This window comes from Apus apus, chromosome 4 (assembly GCF_020740795.1).
Source record: "Apus apus isolate bApuApu2 chromosome 4, bApuApu2.pri.cur, whole genome shotgun sequence".
Lineage (NCBI taxonomy): Eukaryota > Metazoa > Chordata > Aves > Apodiformes > Apodidae > Apus > Apus apus.
In genome coordinates this window covers 81,427,110-81,450,682 of record NC_067285.1, presented here as the reverse complement: position 1 = coordinate 81,450,682, position 23,573 = coordinate 81,427,110, and the positions used below count along the sequence as shown (strand labels likewise).

Below are 23,573 nucleotides of genomic sequence, written 5' to 3'. Positions count from 1 at the left end.
TTGTATTTGGTTTCTATTACGGAACAGGGCTGAACAAAGAAGCAGTTTTATTTATCTTCTAACCATTCAGAGCTTCCTCCTTTTACTGTGGCAATATATAATATTACAGTGTTAGCTTCTGCTAATTGGCAAAACTGCGATATTCTAACAAGTAATCCTACTAAAACTGGTTCACTACATCTATTCCTGTTAAACATTAACTTCCAATTCAAATTATATGCTGGAAACAATTGTATTAGAGACACTTCTATGATTAAGAAGTTATTTAAAATGTCACAAAATCCTCCTTATGCATACTTATGTCATCTTACACTTTTATCTATATGTCTTAAAGCTCTCATGGCACTAGAAATGATATCTCACAGTGTATCTCTCCATAATTCCCACTGGTATGCTGGAAGGTAGTATTAAGAAGATCATTAAGAGCACAGTCTCTTTATGTTCCCATAAGTTTTCCATTAAATCACATTTAGCAGCCTAAACTACAGCAAAGTTAATATTTACAGCAAGTTAATATATTACTGATAGAAATGTGAAGCACACTTATTCCTCCTAGTTATTAATGCTACTATCTGGGCACAGATGTGTTTTCATAAGATATATTTGCTTCCTAGATATGCACTAATGGCAAGTGTATCCAGAATCTTGCTGGACATTCTCAAATTCTTAAGAGTGTTCTGTCCTAAAAATGTGATTATATACCAACCAGTGAGGCCCTCCTGTGTTTCCAGATGTCCCCGCAGAGTGGTGGTGGGAGCAATAGCAAGCAGGCTTTACTCTAGATAAACATGATATACGGACTGTTACATTTTGGCTGAGCCTGTTGTGTATGTAACGCTGGTTTTGAGAGGCATGCATGTTCTGTATGGGTCTAGCAGTGGGGCATGAAGTTACAACCCACGCATAGTCAAAAAGTTATTTTTGTTTGTCAGAGCAATTATATTGGGCTTTCTGCAAATTCAGGCATGCATTGCTATGTTTGATGATCAAACACTGGAAGCATAGATTTGGATATAATTTCAGGACTCTAGAAGCTGGTACCCCAGGCATGAATCTACTCTGTGGCTTTTGTTTGCTGAAAAGGAAAGGAAAAATGATATATTCTTTCCAGATGTGATGAAATAAATGTTTTACTGGAACAGAACATGTTTGCATGTATTTACTACAGTCTGAAGAGACATGTTAGCTTCCATCAGGTGGAGAGATAGTAAATTTTATTGATTCAACTTGTTTCTTGCTGCCAGCAGCCTTCTGTGCCTTACAGATCTGTTATTACTGAGGCCATTTCTAAAGTTCCAAAAATTGGAAGCAGTTTTAAACAACTGTTTGTTTAAAAGCTGTCACAGAGCTGGGGAGAATTAACGTTCTCTTTAACTAGCCCCAGGCTGCGCATCTGATCATGGGCTGTGCTTCTAATAAGAATGAGGACCCAGCTTGAGAGCAGACAAATAAAATTGAAGCAAGTGTTACTTCGCACAGTATCATTTTATTGTGCACTGGTTGGAGCCTCAGTGAACGTTTGCAATAATATTCCATGTGGCTTTTTCATCAGGCCTGTGGGGAAACTATTACAGAAGGTTTTAATATTTTTTTTTTTTACTGAAAGTCCTTCAAACCGGGCACTAACATTTTGTATGCTGTCAGAGGGTGTCTCCCAGCGCTGCTTGATTTGTGCCTAGGATCATTGAGTAGTCGTATAATGAAGGGAAAAACAAACGGTGAAAGACTGTCAATTGCTTTTGCCTTGTGCTAACTGCATAAGGTATTTGTTTAAATGAAAGCTTTTAGCGTAAATAGCTATGCATACAGAAACCAATTAAAGTTTTGAGAGGTCTACCTAAAATGTTTATTTGCTTCCACAACAGCTGTAGGAAGAATAAGCAGAATAGTCTGACAGGAGCCATATGCCCTTTCTTATGTTACAGCAATAACAATCAACTTGTCGTATATTATTGCACTGGTAAGCTGTGTAATAAGGACGTTTTGCAGTTAGTCTCTCAGACGCTGAAGAACTCAAGCTACATTTAATGGAAAACTTAATATTTAAAAAGCTGTCAGCTCAGGTTGTAACGTAAGAGAAGCTGTAAGGTAAGAGAGGTAAGTACAATGTTAATCGATAGTCTGTTGTAACTTTCTCTGAGGTATGTAACCAATCGGTTTGGCTTATGAGTACACACAAGCTGTGTCTGGAAATAACCCCCTAAATGTCTCTCATTTAAGTGGAAAGGGAACTTACTCGTGGCAAAACTGTCCGGAATTGTTGTTCATCACTTTATTACTATTTGAGCATGGTTTTGCAGATACACACCTTTACATTTTGCCTGTGTAAAAACTGTATTCTTCTTAAAGGACATTAGTATGCATAGCAACAGAACACATTGTCTATGTGAATAATTTTTTATGTGACTTGTTTAAAGGAATGAGCCTTACTTAAAAAGAGGTAAATCTGGCAACTCAGAGCTAGTTTATGGTACAGTAAATGATTCTAGCCTTCTTGAAAGTTTTTTAAGAATTTAAATAATGGCAGGTATATAAAATTCCAATTTTCTTTGCTATATATGTAAGCCCATGCCCCAGATTTAAGACTTGTTGCACAATCTGAGAAGTTTTACATTTGAATACTTATGTCTGTAAAGGATCAGAGTTCTACCACAGGTCTCTAAAACTGAGAAAGAGAAATAGAGTAAAGGCTTAATGGGAGATGGTTTAGCTCTGCTTCACTTAGTTCTTTAGACTTTTGTTTTCCATTTCTTCTGGCTTTCCAGTTATGCCTGACATCGTAACATAAGGAGGGTTTATATCATACTTAGAACTTGTTCCTAAGTAATCTTCCAGACATGGATTTTTTAAATTGATTCCCATCCCCCACGTCCTTTAGGATAGTAAAATTAAGACAACTATTCTTTACCTGAAGGTGTATCAACCTAGCAGCATTTGTCTTCAGATTAGGAATATAAAGCAGCAGGAGACTGATGAAAGCAAGATCTTGTTTCCTAGCAAATGTTACCACTGTCACATCCTGCTAAATTCTAGCTTCTGTTTATACTGACTTTGAGTGTCTCAGTAGTACCTGGCTCAGGAGAAAGATGGCTGTTATTATTATTTTAATCAATACCTCCAGAGGAGTATCTGGGACAAATGATGATATATTCTGAAGGGATGATCGGGACTATCTGGAATAGAATAGGTATTAGGGTGAGGGGGGAAGGGTACAAGAATAGCAAGAGGTAAAAATCCTACTTCCTGAGAAGGAAGGAAGCACAAAATGCTTCGCCTTCTATAGCTAGTTGAGATGTTGTTGCTGTAATAACAGATCCTGAGGTTGAGAATTTTATTTTTCCTACGTGGATGTCTTGCTTAGAAGGAATGGTGATAGATGACAGGGCTACAGCTGAAGTTGATAAAAGGTGTCATTCAGTTCAGAATTGCTTATTTTGGCACAAAATAAAATAAAAATAACTAATGCAATTTTTAAATTATATTTTTTTATTCAAAGATTGGGGATAGGTAGCCCTGACTGTGATTATAGGGCTTGAGATTTATAGCTCACTTGTTATTCACTCTCTAGGATGCTAATGGGATCCCAGAGCTATGTATTATTGGAATTTATGGGCAAATGGCAATGTAGCAACATGCTGAGTTGTTGGAAATTTCCATATTTGCTATATTCTGATGGAAGACTTTGTGGAAATGCATTTTCTAATTTGGTTTGGCTTCCTTGCTGCTAGCAGATTCCTTGTGAGGATATGTAAAAGTAATTTTGTAGTTCCCACTAGAAAATGCAGAATGGCAAGATATGTGGGGTAAGAAATTAGTATTTTTAATCTTCTGTATGTTAGACTAGATATAGGCAGCTTGAAGGGGAAATGAGGTCTTTGTGAAGAAATGTCCACCAGAAATACTAGAAATCCAGTTGTAGTTTTCTACTTTTTTTTTTTTTTACATTTGGGAGCACAAAGACAACATATCTTTGAGGTAAATAATCTTTTGGGGATTAATCCTGATCTTGGGATTTGTGTGCAAGAGTTTTGAGTAATTAATAGGCATTGGGGTATCTAACTGACCTGACAGTATTTGTTTAGGGATGAGAGGGAAAGACATAAGGAAAAAAACACATAGATCTTACTTTTCCTTTTTATGTTTGCCTCACCTGGAATCCTGAAAAAATCTGGCATCAATAGGTGATTAAAAAACTAGATTATTGCATGTATGTTAATAAAAACATTGGAGCTGCTGTGGAATTTTCATCTATTCACTCTTGCAGGATGAAGGAGTCGCTGTTTAGATCTAAGACACCATGCTGGCTTGTACCTTAAGTAACTTAGTTCAGAAGGGTTAAATAGTGAATTATATGCTTCCTAAATTACTGTTAGTTACCATCTTTTTGTTCATTTATTTTTTATTCATTACTGGATTGTACTCATAGCACGTTCTTACTCTTTCTTGATTTATAATGGATCTCTTTATTGAATTATTGAGCAAAACTTTTAAATAAAACATCACAGAATTCTCTTCTACTATCAATTCTCCTATAGTATTAAGATATATCAACCCTTAGGACCACTTTCCTCATCAGAATACTGACACTGCTAGACTTATTCCTAAATGTGCTGTGCATTAAAAGGTTCATTAAATGTAGCCTTTTTTCTTTTGAAAGTGAAATTATTTCCCTTGTAAATATGCAAAATGAGATTGCTTCTTGTCCAAATACTTTGCACAGTATCTGTTTTGTCCTTTCTGTCTACCTTAGATAAGCAATACTTCTTTCTACTCTGAATACCATTTTATAGGTGAGGAAAAGCAAGTGCTTACATAGAATTGAGTTAAATTGCTTCTTTGAAGTAAGTCCATTCTCAAAGTCAAGAAAAAGGCCAGAACCTGACTTGCAGCCCTTGTTTTTTCTGCATGTAGTATACTGCTTTGCTTGGGGTAGAGCGCCACTGAATCCAGCCTATATCATAAAAGTGTGAATTATGATTATTTGTCAGCAGTCTAGTTTGTGTGGAGATCAAAACTTGAGCTCAGGTCTTCTCATGGCCCCTTGTGTAAGCTGTACTTGTTAATGCTTCTTGGGAATTTGTCTGCTCATTTCAATGCATTAAAACTGACTTTGTGGTTCCGATTACTGTTGTACGGTAACTTAATGCTACCTTTGTGGTTCTTGTTACTTCCTTAGAGCCAGTAAGTGTGTTTTTTGCATGGAGGGGATTAATGTTTAGTTTGCAGGTAACAAAACAAAGAGAAAGCGTAAAGCACTGATCAGTTATTACAGAACCCCAAGAAATAGTTTCTAGTGTAAGTGTTCTGCTTTAAGGATAGATGTGGCTACTGGGAACAGCATTCAATTTCTGGAAGTAAAGCATAAGCTTTGATTCACAGAAAATTAAATTTGGAGCAGTTTGGCTTTTTTTTTTTTTTTGGTAATCAATCAAATACCAAAAGTAGTACACATGTTTATATTTAAATGTTTCATTTCTGTGGGTAGTATTAAATATATATTTCTGTTATCTGGCTGTTTTTCTAAAGGCTAAATCAGGCTTGCTAGGATATCTGAACAAGAAAACCCTTCTATTATGTTTTGTTGTCTAATATATTTTAGTCCTTCAAAAGGAAATAAGTTGTACAAGCGGAAAAACTTATTTAGGTGCTGATTTTTCAAAAAGGTGGGAAAAGGCTGACTTTTAGCACAAGCTAGCACTGTTTCACTGCAAGTTTCCTGTAGGCTTGGCTGAGACAAGAAGATTTTTGTAGCTGAACATAATTTCAGTAAGTGCTTGGACAAAATGATGAAAAAATGGTGTTAGGTCTGTTGAATGCAAAGACATCACCTCTACACTTAGGAAGCCCCTGACCTGCTTTTAGCTGGAAGCTGAAAAAGATGGAGGAAGTAACACTATCTCTGTTCTTTTGCTCTTCCCTAGCATCTACTAGCAGTCCCTGACAGAAATAGGATACTGGCTAAGGAGTGCTGTGGTGTTTGGCTGTAACCTGTGCTCCTAAGGCACCCTCTTGAATTTGGCAAAATCTCTGTGTGTCTGGGCAACAGAAGAATTTTCTTACTATTTGATGTTGTTGGTATATTTTCAGTTGAAACTTTTTGAGCTCTCATAAATAACTGATTACAAACAAAAACACACCCCATTTAAAAACAAAGTAACGCAAGATCATCAACAACAGTTCAAGATTTATCTAGACACAAACTGCCTTTTGAATCCTGTGACAACTCACCTTGACTGCTTCTCGTAACAAATTCTACAATGGGGTTTCTGTGTCTTTTTTTTTTTTTTAGTTTGTTGTGTTTCCCCCCCCCCCCCCCTTCAGGGCCTTAGATGTGTTGCTGTAAATTATATCAGATGCTTATGGCAGTGCAGAGTCTCAGGTTTTCTATATTAATTATCTAATACATAGAATTTCAAAGATATTTTTATGCTTTAGTCTGCAGCATTTCTGCGAGGCACACTCTTGAAGAAAGTTTGTCCCAGTTTGCCCAGCTGACTGGAAATCTCTCTTGCCTTTACTGCTCAAATGTTAGTGGGCAGTTCTCAGCTTTCTATGAGCTACTGCTTCTTCGCTGAGTTTTTGGAAACTCCCAAATTATGCATCTGTAGCCCCTTTTTCATTTGCAAGGGGTCATTCATTTCTACCCTTAATTCCTGTTCCAACTGGCAGTGGGGATTGTGGCAGTCCCAGGTTGTGTTGCAGTACTTGACACTGTAGATCCTTCTACTGAAACTTAAGTATCTTCCTTCCATCATACTTCAAGATCTTTTTATCTATTTTTGGTTGTTTAGGTCACTTACTGGGTTTCAATAGTATATTTTCACCCTTTCTGTTCTCTGATATGGAAAGCTAAATCACACTGAAGACACAGGAGTCAGGATTTTTGTTAGCTCCCAGATGTTTCCCTGACCAGTTTCTCCTGGTCCTGCACAACTAATGTAGCCCCATTATCAACAGTGGGTCAGAAGATCTTGCTGCGTTGCAAGTTCAGGGCTGTGATACAGCAGTATTGCACTCCAGATCAACCTGAGCTAGAACTCTGCCTGTACAAGTCTGTACAAGTCTGAGAAGCCAGTTTATTTGCTATGTTTTGTGGAACACAGTCTAACGGCAAGAAAGGTAAATGATCTGCGTGGTAGCTGTGAGATAATTTGAGCACACTAATGTTTTCTGTGCCCTAGAAAATCCAAGAGAAGTGACTGTTCTGTAATTAAGAGGGAGAAAGTGCCAAAGCTACATACTGACTGACCTTTTATTCTGATATGCACTATGCCTCATGTGGGCACAGTATTTAGGAAATGAGCTACAGATCTTTAACAAAATGCTTCCAAACAATATCTTTTCCTTTCCCTTTCCTCTAGCAACCCCCCTTCCAGCCTTTCCCAATTTGGATGTAGTTTGCTTCTGATTCAAAAATCTGAAAAGGCAGCCTCTCCCTTGAACTTGTGGAAATGTAATACGAGTTCAGCAGGGAGCTCAGTGACAAAACATTTCTGAAAGCAAACTATTTGCAGAGATGAAAGACAAAGTCTTTTCAGTCAGGGCTACATGGAGAGATACCTGCATATTCTCCATCATATCTAGCAGAGAGCAGAGGAAGGGGAACACTTGTCAACTATCACATTGTTCCATGCATATGCTAGGAGTAAGAGAAGGTCCTTGTCCTCTCAGCATCATCAGAAGACAGAATGTGTGTGCATCTGCTGCAAGGAACGTGAACATCATACCAGAATTCAAAATGATAGCAAATCATAAACTGAATGTGATTTAAAGATGGCTTCAACAACTACAAAAACCTACTTTCCTTTAGGGGTTGCAAGAAGTTGAATGTTGTTTATAAGAGAGCAGACAATGTCCATCTCTGAGGCATTAACCAATTGGTTCTATTGCTTAAGAAAGGATGATAAAAAGGAAGAACAAGAATATGGCTTTAGGAAATACGATCTTTCAGTGATATGATATTCCAGTGCTACATTAGAACAGGTTGCTTAGGAATTCTGTGGGTTTTTGTCAGCAGAGATTTTTAAAGAAAAGCTAAGTAACAGTCTATTAGTCTAGCTTTGCTTTCTTTTGTCTTCTAAGAAAAAGATGGACAAAAATTACTTTTAATGCTTCTTTCAATTTATATGGGAACTACATGTAATTTTCTTCCACCCTTGGGGGGAAACTCTCCGGGTTAAAATATTTCTGCACCCTGTTGTCAGTGGTGTTTCTATGGGTTGTGATTTGTTTAACTGTACAAATGAGTGAGACTGAAGTTCACATGCACTCCTTGAGGGATATAATGCCCCATTTTTTCCTTTTGCTACAATAGCAGAAAATTTTGTAGTCATTGTCCTGCAGAGAAGTGATAATGAGGTAAAGAGAAAGCAGGATAATATAATGTAACATAAAAGGTTTTCACATAAATACAGATGCATTACTCCCAACCACTGAACCTATACTTTATGAAAATCATCATGCACTTGGTGCCAGGTGCACTTACCCAATCTTGTGCCATCTGTGCACCTGGCAGAATACTACAGGAAACTCTTTTGTACATCCGCTTGGGAGTGTATCCTTCCTGTTAAAAAAACCCAACAAAACAACCCACCCATTTTTAGATTATATCTTACAGTGGAAGATACTAGATTTCAAGCAGTCTACTGCTGAGATAATTTTTTTTTTCCATTTCATTTCTTGGGCTAGAGTTGTTATTTTCTCAAAATAGGAAAATGCAGATTCCATCGTAGCAGTATGCCATCAAGATGAGGCTGTTCACAATATTTCCAACTTCAGGAAAAATTTTAAATAACTTTTTTTGATCCTAAAGCTTGTGAACAGGAACATAATTATGACAATCATGATGGTAATGGTGTGAAAGAATAGAGGTTTATTTTCCCACATTAATTCTCTTATGTAATGATAGCATGAGCCCTGATGGTTGGAGGAGAGGACCACCACAAAAGAGATCACTTCTCTTTCATCTGCTTAGAGATAATTGTATATAAAATAAGCTAGGATCTTTTAGCATCGGTAAGACCTCTGCATAAGGATATTAAAGAGATACCAAAAATAATCGTTTTGAGATAGTGAATTGGGAAGAATAGTGAACATCACATAAGAACTAGGGACTAGTAGATAAAAAAATCCAGCAACGAGTTTGTAATTACAGGGATAAACTGATGCAAGACAGATTTAAACTGTGAAAGTTGTGCTTTTGGTGCAAATCCATAGGGAAAGGTCCATCAAAGGCTACTAAACATGATGATGTAAACTTGAAGTCCAAGCTCAGGGATCTTTACACTGTAGGACAGACACAATATCAATCTATCCTTATCATGCTATATTCTTTTCCTGCTGGGCTAGATAAATTTGTGGCTTGGCTTCACCTATTACTGCCAAGTCTTCTATTAGTGAATGTGGCTTTGCAAATTTATACCATTCCTTTAACAGATGTAGTTGCAACCTTTTGTCTACATGGGATTTTTGTACAAAATCCTGTACAAAAGACCTGAGTATATTACAGAGCTATGTAAAAGAGAAAGTAGACTTTTGTGGTTGGCTGAAGAATTCAATGCAGATGTCTGCTCAGATGAACACAGGTTATCTTTATATTGGGAAATACCAGTAGTAATAATACTCACAACTGTTTTCTTGCAGTCAGAGCCTAAGCCTCTTCCCAGTCTTTTATTTAGGATAAAGCATTCTCTATTGCAATGTTTGAATCCACCGTATGGAAGAGTCCTTGCACATGCAAGTGTGCTTAGAAAGCATATGATACTTCACAGAAGATACAAAGAAGTACCTTTCCAACATACTGTAGTTATCAATTAGTTAAAACAGAAATAACTATCACATAACCATTGCAGAGGCAATATTAGAAGTCATCCATAGTTCTCTCTCTCTGGCTTGATATTGAACATGGGCAGGCATCTCAATCTACTGATGCAGAATTCATAAGAACTCCTTCAGTCTCACTGGTCTCAGATATACCATATCTTGCAATACATAATGCATTAGGTGTGTTAGTGGATTCTATGCATCATCCTTTTCACCTCTGCAGGCAGTATTTGACATCTGAGGGATGCTGCTGGATGGCCACAATCTGTGGGAGGGCCCAGTGAAAGGAGAAAACTGCTGTTCCTCCTTCCCTCTCTGCACCCACATCTTCCTCAGGAGTAGCCATTGGGATCTCTACTTGACTCCCTTGTCGATGCCCCCCTGAAGGAGCCTGAATAGATAGAGGCTTTTTAGCTTTTTTTGATGTAAAGTGTGGAGATGTGAGAGGGAGTAGAGAGAAGAGGTGGGTATTAATATGACAGAAGATGACAGGTGCGCATTTAACTTTTAACTAATACTCAGAAATGTTAATGTTTAATTTGTTAATTACACGATGTAATTAACTCTTTGTAAGCTTGCTTAGGTTTCAGTTGGAGGGGGATGTTGGTAGTGTTTTGTTTTGTTTTCTAGTAGCCAAAGAGATCTGCAACATTAGAAGAGTTGGAGTTGCTTGCTAGGAAAGATTTACCCTTTCTTTTTCTCCTAGCTCCCTGCACCTTAAAATGTAAAACACTAAAACAGTGTAACAGTGAATCTGAAGAACAATTGTTATTTCAACCAACTACCACCTTCATTTTCTCCCTTCCCCCAAATCTCCATTATGGCACATGTGCAAAATGCCACAGGTGCCCCTCACTTCCTTCGCTTGACAGAAATTCTCATGGCACATTTCATGCTCTGACTAGCTTTATGTTAAAAGGTATACACAGTCTTCTAATTTATGGTTAACAACTCCATATTATCTTTGTAATCCCTGTTGTCATGCGATAACAATTCCCTGTGTAGGTTCAACTGGGTACTACAAACAATTTATCCTAAGTTTACTGAGAATAAGAAACAGGCTTTAAAGAATGAGAAAAAACTTATTATAATAATTGTTTGCAGGTGTTAAATGAAGAGCATTATAGAAATACATATGTGTAATACTCAATTAAGCTGTATCTCATAATAAGGGATGGATAATGGTAAAGATGGTAAACATTTCACAGCTCAGAAATTAATTTCTTAGACTTCCATCATTCAAGGAATCCAATCACTGTTCACGTAAGTTTTCATGCTGACAGTAATCTCCTGTATTGAGAGTACATAAAAAATAGTTCCCTGAAGAATAAGGCTAATTTTCTAACCCAGTCAACCCTCACTTTGAAGTCTGGATTGGGATGGTGATGGAAAAGTTTCTGTAAAGGTTGTACTGAGCCTTAAAGCATTCTTTATTCTGATACAATCATGGCAAATCTAACCCTCTCTCATTTCAATCTTTTGAGTAAGTCCCTAAAGCAGAAATAGGCAGTTTCACCTTGCTGTGCTTAACTCTTTCAGTGCCTTTCCCTTCTAGGTCTTGTTCAACTGCCGTTAATCGTACATGACATCTTATTTCAAGATTTTGATTAATCTCACAGAAGCAAAACTGTTAACAAGGTCTTTCCCAGAAGTACATTTATTTTGCATATACAATAGGCTCTTGTTAAAGTTGCTTAATGAATGACATCCAGTGTTTGAAGAGGGAAGGTATGAAGGGTTGGGCAGTCCTTGTAATACTGAAAATCTGGGAGTATGTCCATTTGAGGAAGGAGCTTCTATTCAGAGGGCTTGTGATGACTGTCTTTTGCCTACGTGAGAAGGTTCTGCAGTCCCTTTCTGGCTCTTTTGAAGGTGCTGAGCTGGCATGTACTCATCTCCCTTCCACTGCTGTCCCAGCCTTGCCTTGCTCTTTACATTCTGGCCCTGGTGCACTAGCAGTGTAAAGTCAGCAGCAGTGGCTGCACTGCTGGGGTGTATCCTCTGTCTGCATCAGGGAGGGTGGATCAGAAGAGGTGATATGGCCTTTTTGATGATCTGCTTTATCTCTTCTAAACTGTCTCCTTCTGCTGTAACTTATCCACAAAACACTCAGTTGTTTGTTTTGTGACTTCTTTGCTCTAGCAGCGTCCTAGAATTCACTGTGAGGCACTATCTTCAGTAATACAGAAACAAGTAATGTAGTCTCATAAATCATCACCTCTAAATATTGAGTTAGATGTTTTATGAGAGTGTAATGACACCATGAGCTAACCGAGTGTGTGTGTTTAGAAGTTACTCTCTTTTCCTCTTCCAAAATGCTGTACCCTTCTCCATACTGCCTCTCTTCCCTGCTTTTGCAATGGCTGCTAAGAGTCCGTAATTAAGGGTTGGGGATCACACTAGGGTCCAGACAGATGTATAACAACTGGTACCACTCATACGCTGGAGTACTGCTCAGCGTTCTGTCAGTTTGATTCAGTGGACTTCTCACAGGAGCACTATATCTACCCTTCCAGCTCCGTATGAGGCTTTGTCTAACTTTGTGCCAAATCAGTAATTTCAATGGGGGAAACAAGGAGGAATTAAAACAGAAGAACCATAACAACTTCAGTAATAAATAAATAACATCCAGATCAGTCCACTTCATTACTAGGCCAGCATGTCCCTTCTGTCACTCTGTTGCCAAGTTTATGACTCTCAGTGGATGAAGACACACAGATAACATTCAGTGAGAAGTCAACCTGTGTCTACTGTGATGCTCTCTGAAGCATCCTGAAACCTTAGGATCTAATAATATAAATTATTATTTTAGTCAATGTTCATTTAAATTCAGACTAGAGTAGGTCAATGTGGATAGCAGTATGGGTTGTGTTCTTTGCTTGATAGTTCAGTTGATTTCACTGAAGGGCACATTGGATGCAAAATCAAAAGATGCTTCAGCATCACAAAGAAATGGGTTCTTAGTTGGGTAAGAAAATGCTAATTCCCACAATTTCCAGTTCAAGCAGTAAGATGCAAAGCAAAAGACTTTCAAACTGAATGAATTAAGTTACTTGTAGTAAGCTACTGAAGACACTACCTTGCCAGCTTCTGACAGCAGCTGTTTTACTGGCTACTACTAAGATTCAGTTATAGAAAATCTATATACTTGTTCTTATTTCCATCTTTTGCATATGCATCTACAAGATGGGAATCTAAAGATAAAGAGATTCATGTAAAAGATTCATTAAAATACTAGATATTTAAATGAGCAAAATGAACAAAAATATTTAGGGATCTCTGTGGCTATATTCAGACTGGCAAAAATTATGGTAGTGTCTGGGGAACGTTATTGGAGACACTTGAACTTCACAGATGAGCACACTTTTGGACTGCTGAAGGAGAAAAACAAGCCCATGACATGAACATACTTATGCTGTACAGAGAAAGTGAAAGTATAGGAAAGAGTCAGTCTCTTACAATACACTGACTACTTTGTAGGATTAAATTGCCTAATCTTCTCCCAAAGTGCTGCACCTGATATTTCTTTGCACTTATGCTGAACATAAAACAATTGGATAATTGTGTGGGCTGCAAAGCTGTGTAAAGCAAACAATTCCCTAATAATCTTTGCAGGTGGTAAAGTATTAGTGTATCTATCTCTAGCCATGGAGGTTCCCAGAAAAGTTAGTTTAGTGCTAAGCTTTTAAAGAACATAGGTATTTCTTGCACTAAGAGTGTGTGCAGCCTGAAGTGGTTTTATGGTGAGTAAAAAAATAATGCACTTACTTGCATAAAATGGTATGCATGCTGATCATCCCATTCTGCTTTAGTCTAACCAAGATCGGTTTGGGAAGTGATGCTTGGAGTTAGTTCAAATGAACAATGTGATCTCCAACACTTTGAAAAGTATTAGTGGAACTATAGGAACTTGTATGTGACCTGCGCTGCATTCTTCATGGGCTTCATTTGTGATGACACATACGAAAGCTTGGTGTCTCACAGAACTGGCTGCTGAAACAGTCAGATGGCAACAGCAACAAGTGTAAGAGGTACCAATATATTTTCTGTGGCAAGTGCGTAGGTTCAGGGTGGGCTCTGAAGAGTCTGTGCTGGCTTCTGCGTGAGGTGGGCACTGGGGCAGTGACCAGAAGTCCCTCTCCTCTGCAGCTCAGTTCCTCACATTGACACTACTTTAGCTGCTTAACCTCCTGTGGATGACATCCCTGAATCATCCAGAAAGGCATACATCAGCCTTTGTTTAAATTCTACTTAAAAAAACCCAAACAAAAACACCAAACCAACCAACCAAAAAAACCAAACCACCACCAAACCCAAACCAAAAAATCAACAACAATTAAAAAAAGCAAGCAAGGTCTAAAACCAAACAGCCAAAACCCCCTTTAAATTTATCCTTACGCCCCTTACCTGAAAGAGCAGTGGTCAGTGATAGGTGTACCTGCTCTTCCTTTTCTTCCTGACAAGCTTGTGTTAGACAAATACAGTCCTTGCTGCAGAGGCTGGCAAGGCAAACAAGGGAAGGAGAAGGGGCAGAGTTGTCCCAGAGCCACTCACTTTTGCATGGGCCCAATGGCCCCAGCTAGGGAGGTCCCTGGCAGACAGCTTCCGTGCTGGGGGGTGCAGTGACTATCTCCACTGAAACCCCTTGAGATGATCAGTCCAGTGTAACCACTGTTGTTTCAGGCTGTGCAGATGTTGGCAGATGTTTTTTGTGATTGCTATGTAACACTGCACTCTGCGTTTATGTTCCAAATGACCCTGAACAGTAGGGCAGAAACTGGTGAGAGCGCTGGGCTGGGTGCTAGAGGTGGCCATTCAGCTGGTGCTGAACACAGCTGGGACCATGGACCTGTGCTGTTCATGTGTTGTGGTTGCAGTATACTGCTGAATTCTAGCCCTTAGGTTTTGCAGTGACTCTGATGTGTTACCATCTGTGTCGGCATGAGTCTACGAAAATAAAATTATTCTAGGAATTAGATATGAGAGAAATCAATAGCAGTGCAGAGTCAAAATGTGAAAGAAGGACAAGAGACAAAGGATTAAGGCAGTTACTGACCCGAGAATGTGCATGTCTCCATTCAGCTAGAAGTTTTTTTTTGTTTTTTTTTTTTGTTTATGGGTTTGCTGAAATTTTCATAAGATCAGTAAGTTCCAAGTTAATGCATTTCAGACCTTGTTACCAACCAGGCAACAAGGCAAGTCTTACCTATTTTTTTTTTCCACTGGAAGAACAGGGATTGTTTTATAATCTTGCACAGAATACTATAAGGAAGCTTTGCTTGAAGTTAGTGCATGGTTAACAGTGAGTTGCAGAACTTAAGTGGCAGATCTTCCTGATGAAGCAATCTGAATGCTTCTGAATGCCAAAATTTAAAGGCTGGCATACTGCTCCAGCTGTGGCCAGCATTAGTAAAATGAACAGACTTCACATGGCTGATCTTGTGCTTCCATGCTGGATTGACTGTTAGAATTAAGAGCAGAGAAGAAAATGTTCAAAGTTCACAGACTAAAGAAGTGCAGTAGGCTTCCAGTAATAGTCTGGCAGTAACCATAATTTAGAAGTAAAATAAGCATGTAGTCCTGAATGAGCAGAAGCACTCCTGAGTGTAGCTGTTTACCAGAAAAATTACTCAAATGGCATTATGGAGTTTCTCATTGAATGTTGTGATGATTTCCAGAACTAGCTTTCTTGCTCTGAACAGAGAAAGAGAAGAGAAATGACACTGCCAAATATGAAAATGCAATCTGGAGATTGAATGAATACAGTTTTTTTTTTCTTCTTCTTTTGCCTAGTGGATGGCCAAAGTTAGAGCCTTGCTTGCACAAGTTTGTTCCCAGTGTTGTCAGCCATACCCTCAGTGATTCCTGTTCTTGTGCATGGTAACTTTTAAAGCTGGTATAAATTGCTGGATGAGGCTGTTACACAAATAACATGGAAATAGATAATATTTTCTTATGTTGGCTCTTCACAGCTTTTGACAAGAAAAATACAAGGCTTGGATATTAAGACTCAATACAGAAATGAGGAAGACGACACTGTCTCACAGTGAAATTTCTTAATTATACACTTCAGGAGTTTAGGAACATTGAAAAGCAGTGTTATGCTTTTCTATCCCCTGATAACCTGTTTTGAGCAACTGAGAATTAAAAGATGTCAATGACTACACTATTGCATCTAGGGAATGAAGTAAAAAAGATGGGAAAGCATCTCTGGGTCATACAAGATTGAATGTGTTCACACTGCTCAGCTCCTTCCTGTACAGGGTGTGCTCTTGTATCTGTTGAGGGTAATAGCAGACAAATGTTCTCATTGCTGACCCATCAGACAAGCACAAGTGTAGCTGATAGGAGAGCAGGAAAAAAGCCGAGTTTCCTAATGGGGTAATGGCTTAATGGTATCTTGCTTTGATCAGAAAGGTATTAGGCATTCCTGGCCCTGGGAGCATTGAGTTCCAAATGTTGTTAGACACTAAGTGTATACACTGTGCCATCTGGGATGTGGGCTCTAGGAAAGGAGACACTGAGCTGGTGTAAGCTGCTACCATGGTGTTGCTGAAGTCCTGGGGCAGGTAAAGTTTACGGTGGCTGATGATCTGCCTGGGTTCATTATGGTGGAGGGATGTCTAGGATTTCATTTTCTACGGTACTTTGACCATATCCGTCTCCTTTTCCCCTTAAGAGTCAGTCAAAACAAAGCCCATTTTAAAAGAAATGAATGTAGAAAATGTGAAACATAAGGATCTTTCACAAAGCGTCTTTTACAGTGCTGGGGACATAAAACAGGGCAGTGGAAGACAAGCCATTATGTATGTTGAGGAAGTCTAAGAATAAAGATTATAGGCAAACAGTCTACCTTTCTTTACAAGGCCTTGATTTACATCCCTGAAATCTCAAATTTAGCTATTACAATGAAGTCCTGTTGCACACAGAGCTGACTTTCTATCACCACTTAAAATCTAATTAATCCGTATTGAAGCACAAAGATTTCTGTTGTGTTTTAGGGTGAGGGGTCATAGAGCCCTCTTTGTTCATCCTCAGGCTTGTAATCATCAGGCATTGGGATATAATTTTACCAAGCAAATTGGAAGGTAACAGATCAAATCCTTATCGGAAAGCCTAACTCATGGTTTAGTGAAGTCCTTCCTCCTTTATGTGAAACTTTATATTCGTGAAGAACAAAAAAGTGTTTCAGAGCTGAAAAAGGGTTAATAGCAAGGGCTTATATTTGGGGCAGCAGAGAACTAAAATCATCATAGCTTCCACCATCACTCAAGGTAGTAGTTGTTACAGAACTGCTGGGGAGACCTTCCTCCTCAAGCTTTTAGGACTCTGCTTTTATAATGGCCTTGGTCTATAGACCAATGATGCAATTAAGTGGCATGCTATTCTCTCTGTTGGGGTGGGTCCTATCCTGCCTCACTACCTACTTACCCCAGTGGAAGAATCTTAACTTGGAACTGAATGAACTGGAGATCTGGACCATGGGACTCTGGCAAGCTTGTGTTGTCCAGGAAGAAGGGGGAATGCAGTGCAAGGACTTTGATTCCTTCCTAGCTTTGCCTCCAGAGCTCAGGATTTCTAGGATTTTAATGTTTTTTTCCAATGGATCAGGGCTTTTGGGCCTCTTGCTCTCAGGATTTGGGTTGGACTGTTTGAAAATTGGTGAAAGACAACAGGAACAAAAGAAACGGCTGTTGCTGTTTGGAGGAATACTCTTCTGGATGTCGGGGATTACAGCTGTTATCCCAGTTTCTTGGGTTGCCCATTCTACAGTCCAGGAATTTTGGGACGAGAATATACCAGATATTGTCCCCAGGTGGGATTTTGGGGAAGCGTTATTTCTTGGCTGGCTTGCTGGTTTTTTCCTTATATTAGGAGGATCCCTACTTAATTGCACAATCTGTTCAACTGAAGTCCATCCATCTTCGGGCCATTATACAGTAGCAGAACAGCAAGATCAGTGTCAACACTTGGAAACTGAAACTAGGCCTTAAAATGGAAGGTTTTAAGCCATACAGAAAGACTGCCTTATCTTTTTCAAACCCTAGTGCAAGCCAGATGCTTGTTCCAATAGTAATTCAAAGGACTCTTTGTTATCTAGCTGATTTCCTAAACTTGTGTCTGTTTTCTCTGTAACTGGTATTGGAAGTTGATGTTTTCTGACCTGCAGGACAGTTTAAAACTTTGTTTCACAGCCAGAATGCTGAAGTTCTCACAGACTGTGCAGAAAAGGTGCTTTTGCTTTCTTAGCTGCAGTGTAAAATCCTGAAAATGACTATGCATGCTCCCTAACAGCTTGGCTTTTAACCAAAATATGCTTCCTTTTCATATGTAACCAATGAAATGAGCCTCTAAGCTTGATTCCCTGTTGCCATTTTCCACTTGCCTAATGCAGTGACACACAAGCTTGAGTTTTCACATCCTAAACAGTCTATATATATATATGTAGTGCATAAAATAGTTTTCTGTGTACAGGGAAGTTGTTATGCTAAGAAAACTGTTGCTTTCTGAAATTCTAGCAAGCTTTGCATATGTCTTCTTGTGCCTGGGATGTTACAGTGTGGGTGCTTCATACCCAGGAAGTTGTGTTTTCCCAGTCTGGTACGTTAAGCTGCCCATTTGAGTTCTTCTGGGTGTTTCTGGCACTTGCATACTTTATGTACCAAAAATAGGCTGAGAAATGTTGCTTTAAAAAATACTTACATTTTCTTCTTCTGATACAGGTATCGCAGAATTATGCATCCTATCAAAGGCTGCTTAAGCTCCATTTGCTTATAGCAACATGTTGTTCTGAACATGTAGCACCTTTGACCATAAATTATATTTAACTGCTCCCAAAACGGACACCTTCATTTGCTCTAAGTAGAAGTGTGTCAATGTGGTACTGAAACTTAAAGGTGAACAGTGAGATGCCAAAACTAGCAGAACTGCTGTAATGCATTAGTAGATAGCCGGAAAGTCAAGTGCATGCCTTTCTTGAAAAACAAACCCACCAGTAATGAAAAGTGAGCCCAGCTGTAGCCACACCCTCAGCAGCTGCTTTACCACTCCATCTTCCTATCTCCAAAACACTGCAGATGGAATCAAGCAACACAAAGCAGGAGGGGGAGGAGTATTCCATGCTTCATAAAGCATTGTTTTAACTTTCGTTTATGTTCAGTATGACAAAGATTTGAGCAGAACAGTTTCTGCAAAAGCAAGCAGTGTGGTGCTTCTGTGGCTACTAAATATCAACTTGGCCCAGAGACAAGAGACTACAGTTAGTTGGATTTCCATTGTCTGTACTAGGATGGCTTTTAACCAGTAACTATTTACCAGACTTGGAAAAATCTCAACTTAGACTTAAATGTACAGAAGCTTTGGACCATGGGACTCTGGCAAACCTTTATAGTCCAAGACTTGGGAGGAACACAGTGTAAAAAATTTGATTATTTCCTAGCTTTGCCTCTAGCAGTCAAGACTTACAGGATTTTAGTATCTACGTCAAATGGATTAGGACTTCTGAGGCTTGTGATCTCTAGTCTTGGTTTGGACTACCTAAAGATGGAGTATACAGAGCAGAAGCTAAAGAAACCGCTGTTACTACTTGGAGGAATACTCCTGTGTGTCCCGGTTTGACAAACGGTGACACTGTGGATGTTTGGAGTTCTGGCTTTAGTCCCTGTTTCTTGGCTTACCCATACTATAATCCAGGAATTTGGGGATTAAGACATGCCAGAGATTGTGCCCAAATGTGAAATGGGGGATGCACCGTTCAGTGGTTGGTTTGGTGGATTTTTTTATCAATCTAGGGGGATCTCTACTCTTCTCCACAATCTGCTTATCCTCTGACCATCAGTTACCAGAGCAGTGTGCAATGGCAGACATGCAAGACACCCATCAACATGCGGAAATTGGACACAGAAGACTTTAAAAAGGGTAGATACCAGGTTTTCAATTTCTTACTCTTGCAATGCAGTAAGAAAGGTCTGCTGAACAGACAGGTTACAGTTTACAAGATCAAGGGGAGGGGTGGTTTCTTACTAAGTAGTTACTTTAATCACTACTTACCTTACATTTTAATTACATTAATTGATAAGATAGAGATCTGTCTAAATCACCCTGTATTTCTCAAAAATCTGATCAATTGCAGATCTTGTTTTTTGTTGGTTTTTTTTGTTTGTTTTATTATTCTAATTTTTTTTTTTTTTTAATTTCTAGGCATGCATGGAGACTTGACCATATTTTAAATGGCAGAACTCTTGCTGGGGATGCTTTAAACAATGTCTTTTTTCCAAAAATAGTAGCAGTTTAAGTAGTTAAACAGTTCATAGTGCCATTTCAACATGCATTACTAATACAGTAGTACAACCTTGAATGAAGTTCCCTGGACCTGTATCACTTACGGAAAACTAGATGTTCTCATACTAATATCATGTAGTACAAGATGCTCCATCATCTGTGTGTGTATGAGAGAGAATGACTGAATGTACCCCTGCTCAATCCTCCTCTTGCTCTCCTCTCTCTCCAAGGAAAGCCACAGTTGACTCTGTTAATTGCTACTGCAGTTTTTACTTAATGAATGTAAAGAACTAACTTCAAGTATATAACTTAAGCTAAGACTTGTCAGTGATTGATGTGAACTTTCTATAAATTACAATGATTTTACATTGACAAAGCTGTAGCAGCAAAGAGCATATAAAGACAGAACAGCAATAAAAGAATATAACAAAAACACTGGTCTGGAAAAGAACTTTGTTAAAAAAATGTATTTTCCAATCACTGAAACACATGGAAAGTGCAGAGACAAGTTAATCTATGTGATGTACTTGCATACTCTTACAGACAAAATTAGAACAGAAACACATTCAGAATATAACCTGATTAAATACTTAGTTCAGTCCTGAGCATTTGATATTTAATACAGTATAAACATAACAATAGTAAAAAGAAATAATCTTAAAATTACTTGATTTGTGTTCTATTACAATTTCTGCTAAACTTTGCTCATTTGGCTAAATACTCTTGTACCAGTAATATTTAGATTTTAATATGTGCAACTGCAGTGACATTGGTACCTGAAAGCAGAACTAATTACATTCATTATACCCTGCTGTGCAGAGTAATATTTATAATTTTCAATCGATGAGGGGGATATTTGTATGTGTTATTTTAGCTTACTCTATTGCGCATTTCAAGTGTGAATAATCTGAATTAGTAAAAAAACCCCTCCAAACCAAGAATTGTTAAAAACAGCCTATAAATAGGTTCAACTTTACCAATTTGGAAAACAAGGAGCATGAATATGTTTGTTTCTCATGTTTAATGAGTTTTGTAAGCTAAAGCCAGCAATACTTACATTGTGAACTTGTCATGCTTACAAATGAGATTATAATACTTTTTTTTTTAATTATCCAACATGTGGGGAGAAACAGCTAATCTGGCAAGAATTTAGACAGCTCTAAATATCTTTCATAATAGCATCCTTATTGTCAAGTATTTTTATGTCCAGAACTGAACTATATTAAACAGAACATAAATAAGACTGTAAATAAATAAAAGAAAAATCAAAGTACACCTCTAACATCATTCTACAAACAACTTATATAATTGAATTGAGAAGCTGAAACTGTCAACCTTCTTTTCACCTCTACATTAAATAATTCCAGATTTGTTTTTTTTGGTTGTTGTTGTTGTGGTTTTTTTTAATTGACCTTTCAAACATGAATGTTATCTCAAACTGAAGAAACAAAAAACAAATGGGGCATTCAGAAAGGATGTTTAGTCAGTCATCTTGCCCAAAATAGCATGTTTGGTTATACATTTAAGTGAACTGATGTATTTGTGCATAAAAAACCTTTGGGTGTTACACAGACCTCTCATCACAGAATTTTCACTTGGAATGTAGAGACAGCTGCTACCCTATTGTGGTTATATTTGCTTCCATTTCTTCATCAAGTCATTATAGCCTTCTTGAAAGAGGAAGTCCATGCATATGTGGCTTGTTGCTTGGGGAAGAAAACCTTAGCTAGTGAATTAAATACATCTGAGTGCAACATATTAAATGGAAAATGAAATAATTCTGCAATGCCCGCCTACTGACACATTACCCACAGAACATAAGACCCCAAATGCTTTACCAGGATAGGGCAGCTTAAACACTGACATCTTCTGTTCTGGGCTTCTAACAGAATGTGTCCAAGTTGATGCTTCTTCCTAGCGGGCTGCTTCATGTAAGACAAATTTGAAACATGCTGTTCACATCTAATTATTAAACCTGTGCACCCACAACTGCCTACAGGCTCAATTGTGTATTTCTGAAAATGTTCTTTATTGTACCAAAATACGTGAAGACTTCTAGTCAGGAGCTTTTGTTTTTCAGAAAGGGTTTATCTTAACAACAAGACTTCTGAGTTAGTATGTGACAGATTTTTTTTTTCCTGGTACAAATACTTTAATTAAACATCTTCATATTTGTAAACCTAACAAACACTTATGTATTCCTAGTTGGCTCTAAGACAGCCTCTAGGACAAAAGATTAACATAGAGAAACTCATTTTTAAGTGCACAGTGGGTATAACTGCTGCAGTTTCAATGTGTGTCTTACAAATTTGATTCAGCTTCCAGTTCAGAAAGCAGCTGCCCCTTTTGGTAGTCTCATCACGATTTTTAGGGTTACTTGTCTGCCTTGCCTTTCTCACTCTCCCACAGATACAAGAAACCTTTTAGTGCAGATTAAAGTACTGTACATTCACAAAACTAACCTCTGAACTGTCTCTTCCTACCAAGTATTAAAAACAAAACCAGAAGAAATTTGTTTTCAGAAATTCCAATGTGGGTGATGAATGTAGTTAGCAGCTATTGTGAGGCAGCCTTGACGTTTTGGAAAGGAGTTTAAGCTTGTGGTTAACTTTAAACTATAAAAGTCACACTCTTGTACAAAAATATTGCATGGCAAAACAGCCATCTTCACAGTCTGCTCACATGAAAATAGTGAAAAGATAAACAATCTTCTGTTGAACGTAGTATTTCTCAACACAGTGCAGTTCAACAGGATACATGCTTAGTACTGCCTTTGTTCCTTTATTCCATCTTTACAAAATAAAAACACACATGCAATACATACAAACTGTACAAAATCAGCATCAGTATACCAAAATTAATCTACTTTGGTTTTCTGGTTGTTGGGATTTTTTCCATTTTTTATGCATACAGCAATTCAATTCACTATATTTTACAAAGAAACATCTCAATAGTGAATGTAAAATAGAAGATCTTTAAAAGCAGGTCACTGGAACTACAAAGTTCATCTGAAGAGAGATGAACAAGTGGAAGAACACTGATGAAAATGAATAATTACACATCATCAGCTGGAAGGGCTGGTATACCGATCTTCGCTCTTGTGAAGTATGCTATTTTCTCCCTGGATTTAAAAAAGAACACAAGTTATTATTTTACTATTTATGGCATGACTCCAATGTCATGCTAATGTTGTTGATCATGTTACAGCATAGTTCTTTAAAATATAGGTTTAGAAAATATAGAGTGAGGAAAATACACAGTGAATTTATTTACAACAAATGTGGTTGCCACACCATTCTGACAATTCTTTTCTGAGGCAGATTTATGAAAAAAGCAGCTCCAATTTTGAAAAAGAAAAATATACATCAATATTTCATTAATAACTCCAATGATGAGACTAAAATACTGATCTAGTAACTGAACTTCCAATTATAATATTTCACTGAGGGGATGAAAAGGCAAAATAAAAC

General features: G+C 38.0%; 2 protein-coding genes and 1 pseudogene across 3 annotated transcripts in view; 2 read left to right on the top strand and 1 right to left on the bottom strand.

The window, feature by feature from the left end:
• Positions 1 to 14,947: 14,947 nt before the first annotated feature.
• LOC127383661 (claudin-22-like) lies at positions 14,948 to 21,483 on the top strand. Its single transcript, XM_051616903.1, has 2 exons — positions 14,948 to 19,740; positions 20,023 to 21,483. The coding sequence occupies exon 1, from the start codon at positions 17,163 to 17,165 to the stop codon at positions 17,814 to 17,816; it is 654 nt and encodes a 217-aa protein (XP_051472863.1). The 5' UTR covers positions 14,948 to 17,162; the 3' UTR covers positions 17,817 to 19,740; positions 20,023 to 21,483.
• LOC127384208 (claudin-22-like) lies at positions 19,059 to 21,483 on the top strand (annotated as a pseudogene).
• Positions 20,556 to 23,573, bottom strand: part of WWC2 (WW and C2 domain containing 2) — a 102,783-nt gene continuing 99,765 nt past the window's right edge. Inside the window, exons 23-24 of one of the 2 annotated variants that reach the window (XR_007889252.1) lie at positions 21,552 to 23,224; positions 20,556 to 21,515 (exon numbers count right to left, since the gene is read on the bottom strand). Coding sequence is in view for 1 of the 2 variants with exons in the window: in XM_051616889.1 (XP_051472849.1) it covers positions 23,158 to 23,224 (67 nt within the window). In the remaining variant the exon portion in view is untranslated. Of the gene's footprint in view, positions 23,225 to 23,573 lie in introns of both variants that reach the window. The other variant, XM_051616889.1, reaches the window with a different exon arrangement.

Excerpts from the sequence above, each read along its gene's own strand:
- LOC127383661 (XM_051616903.1), top strand. The coding sequence starts at position 17,163 with ATGGCCTTGGTCTATAGACCAATGATGCAATTAAGTGGCATGCTATTC.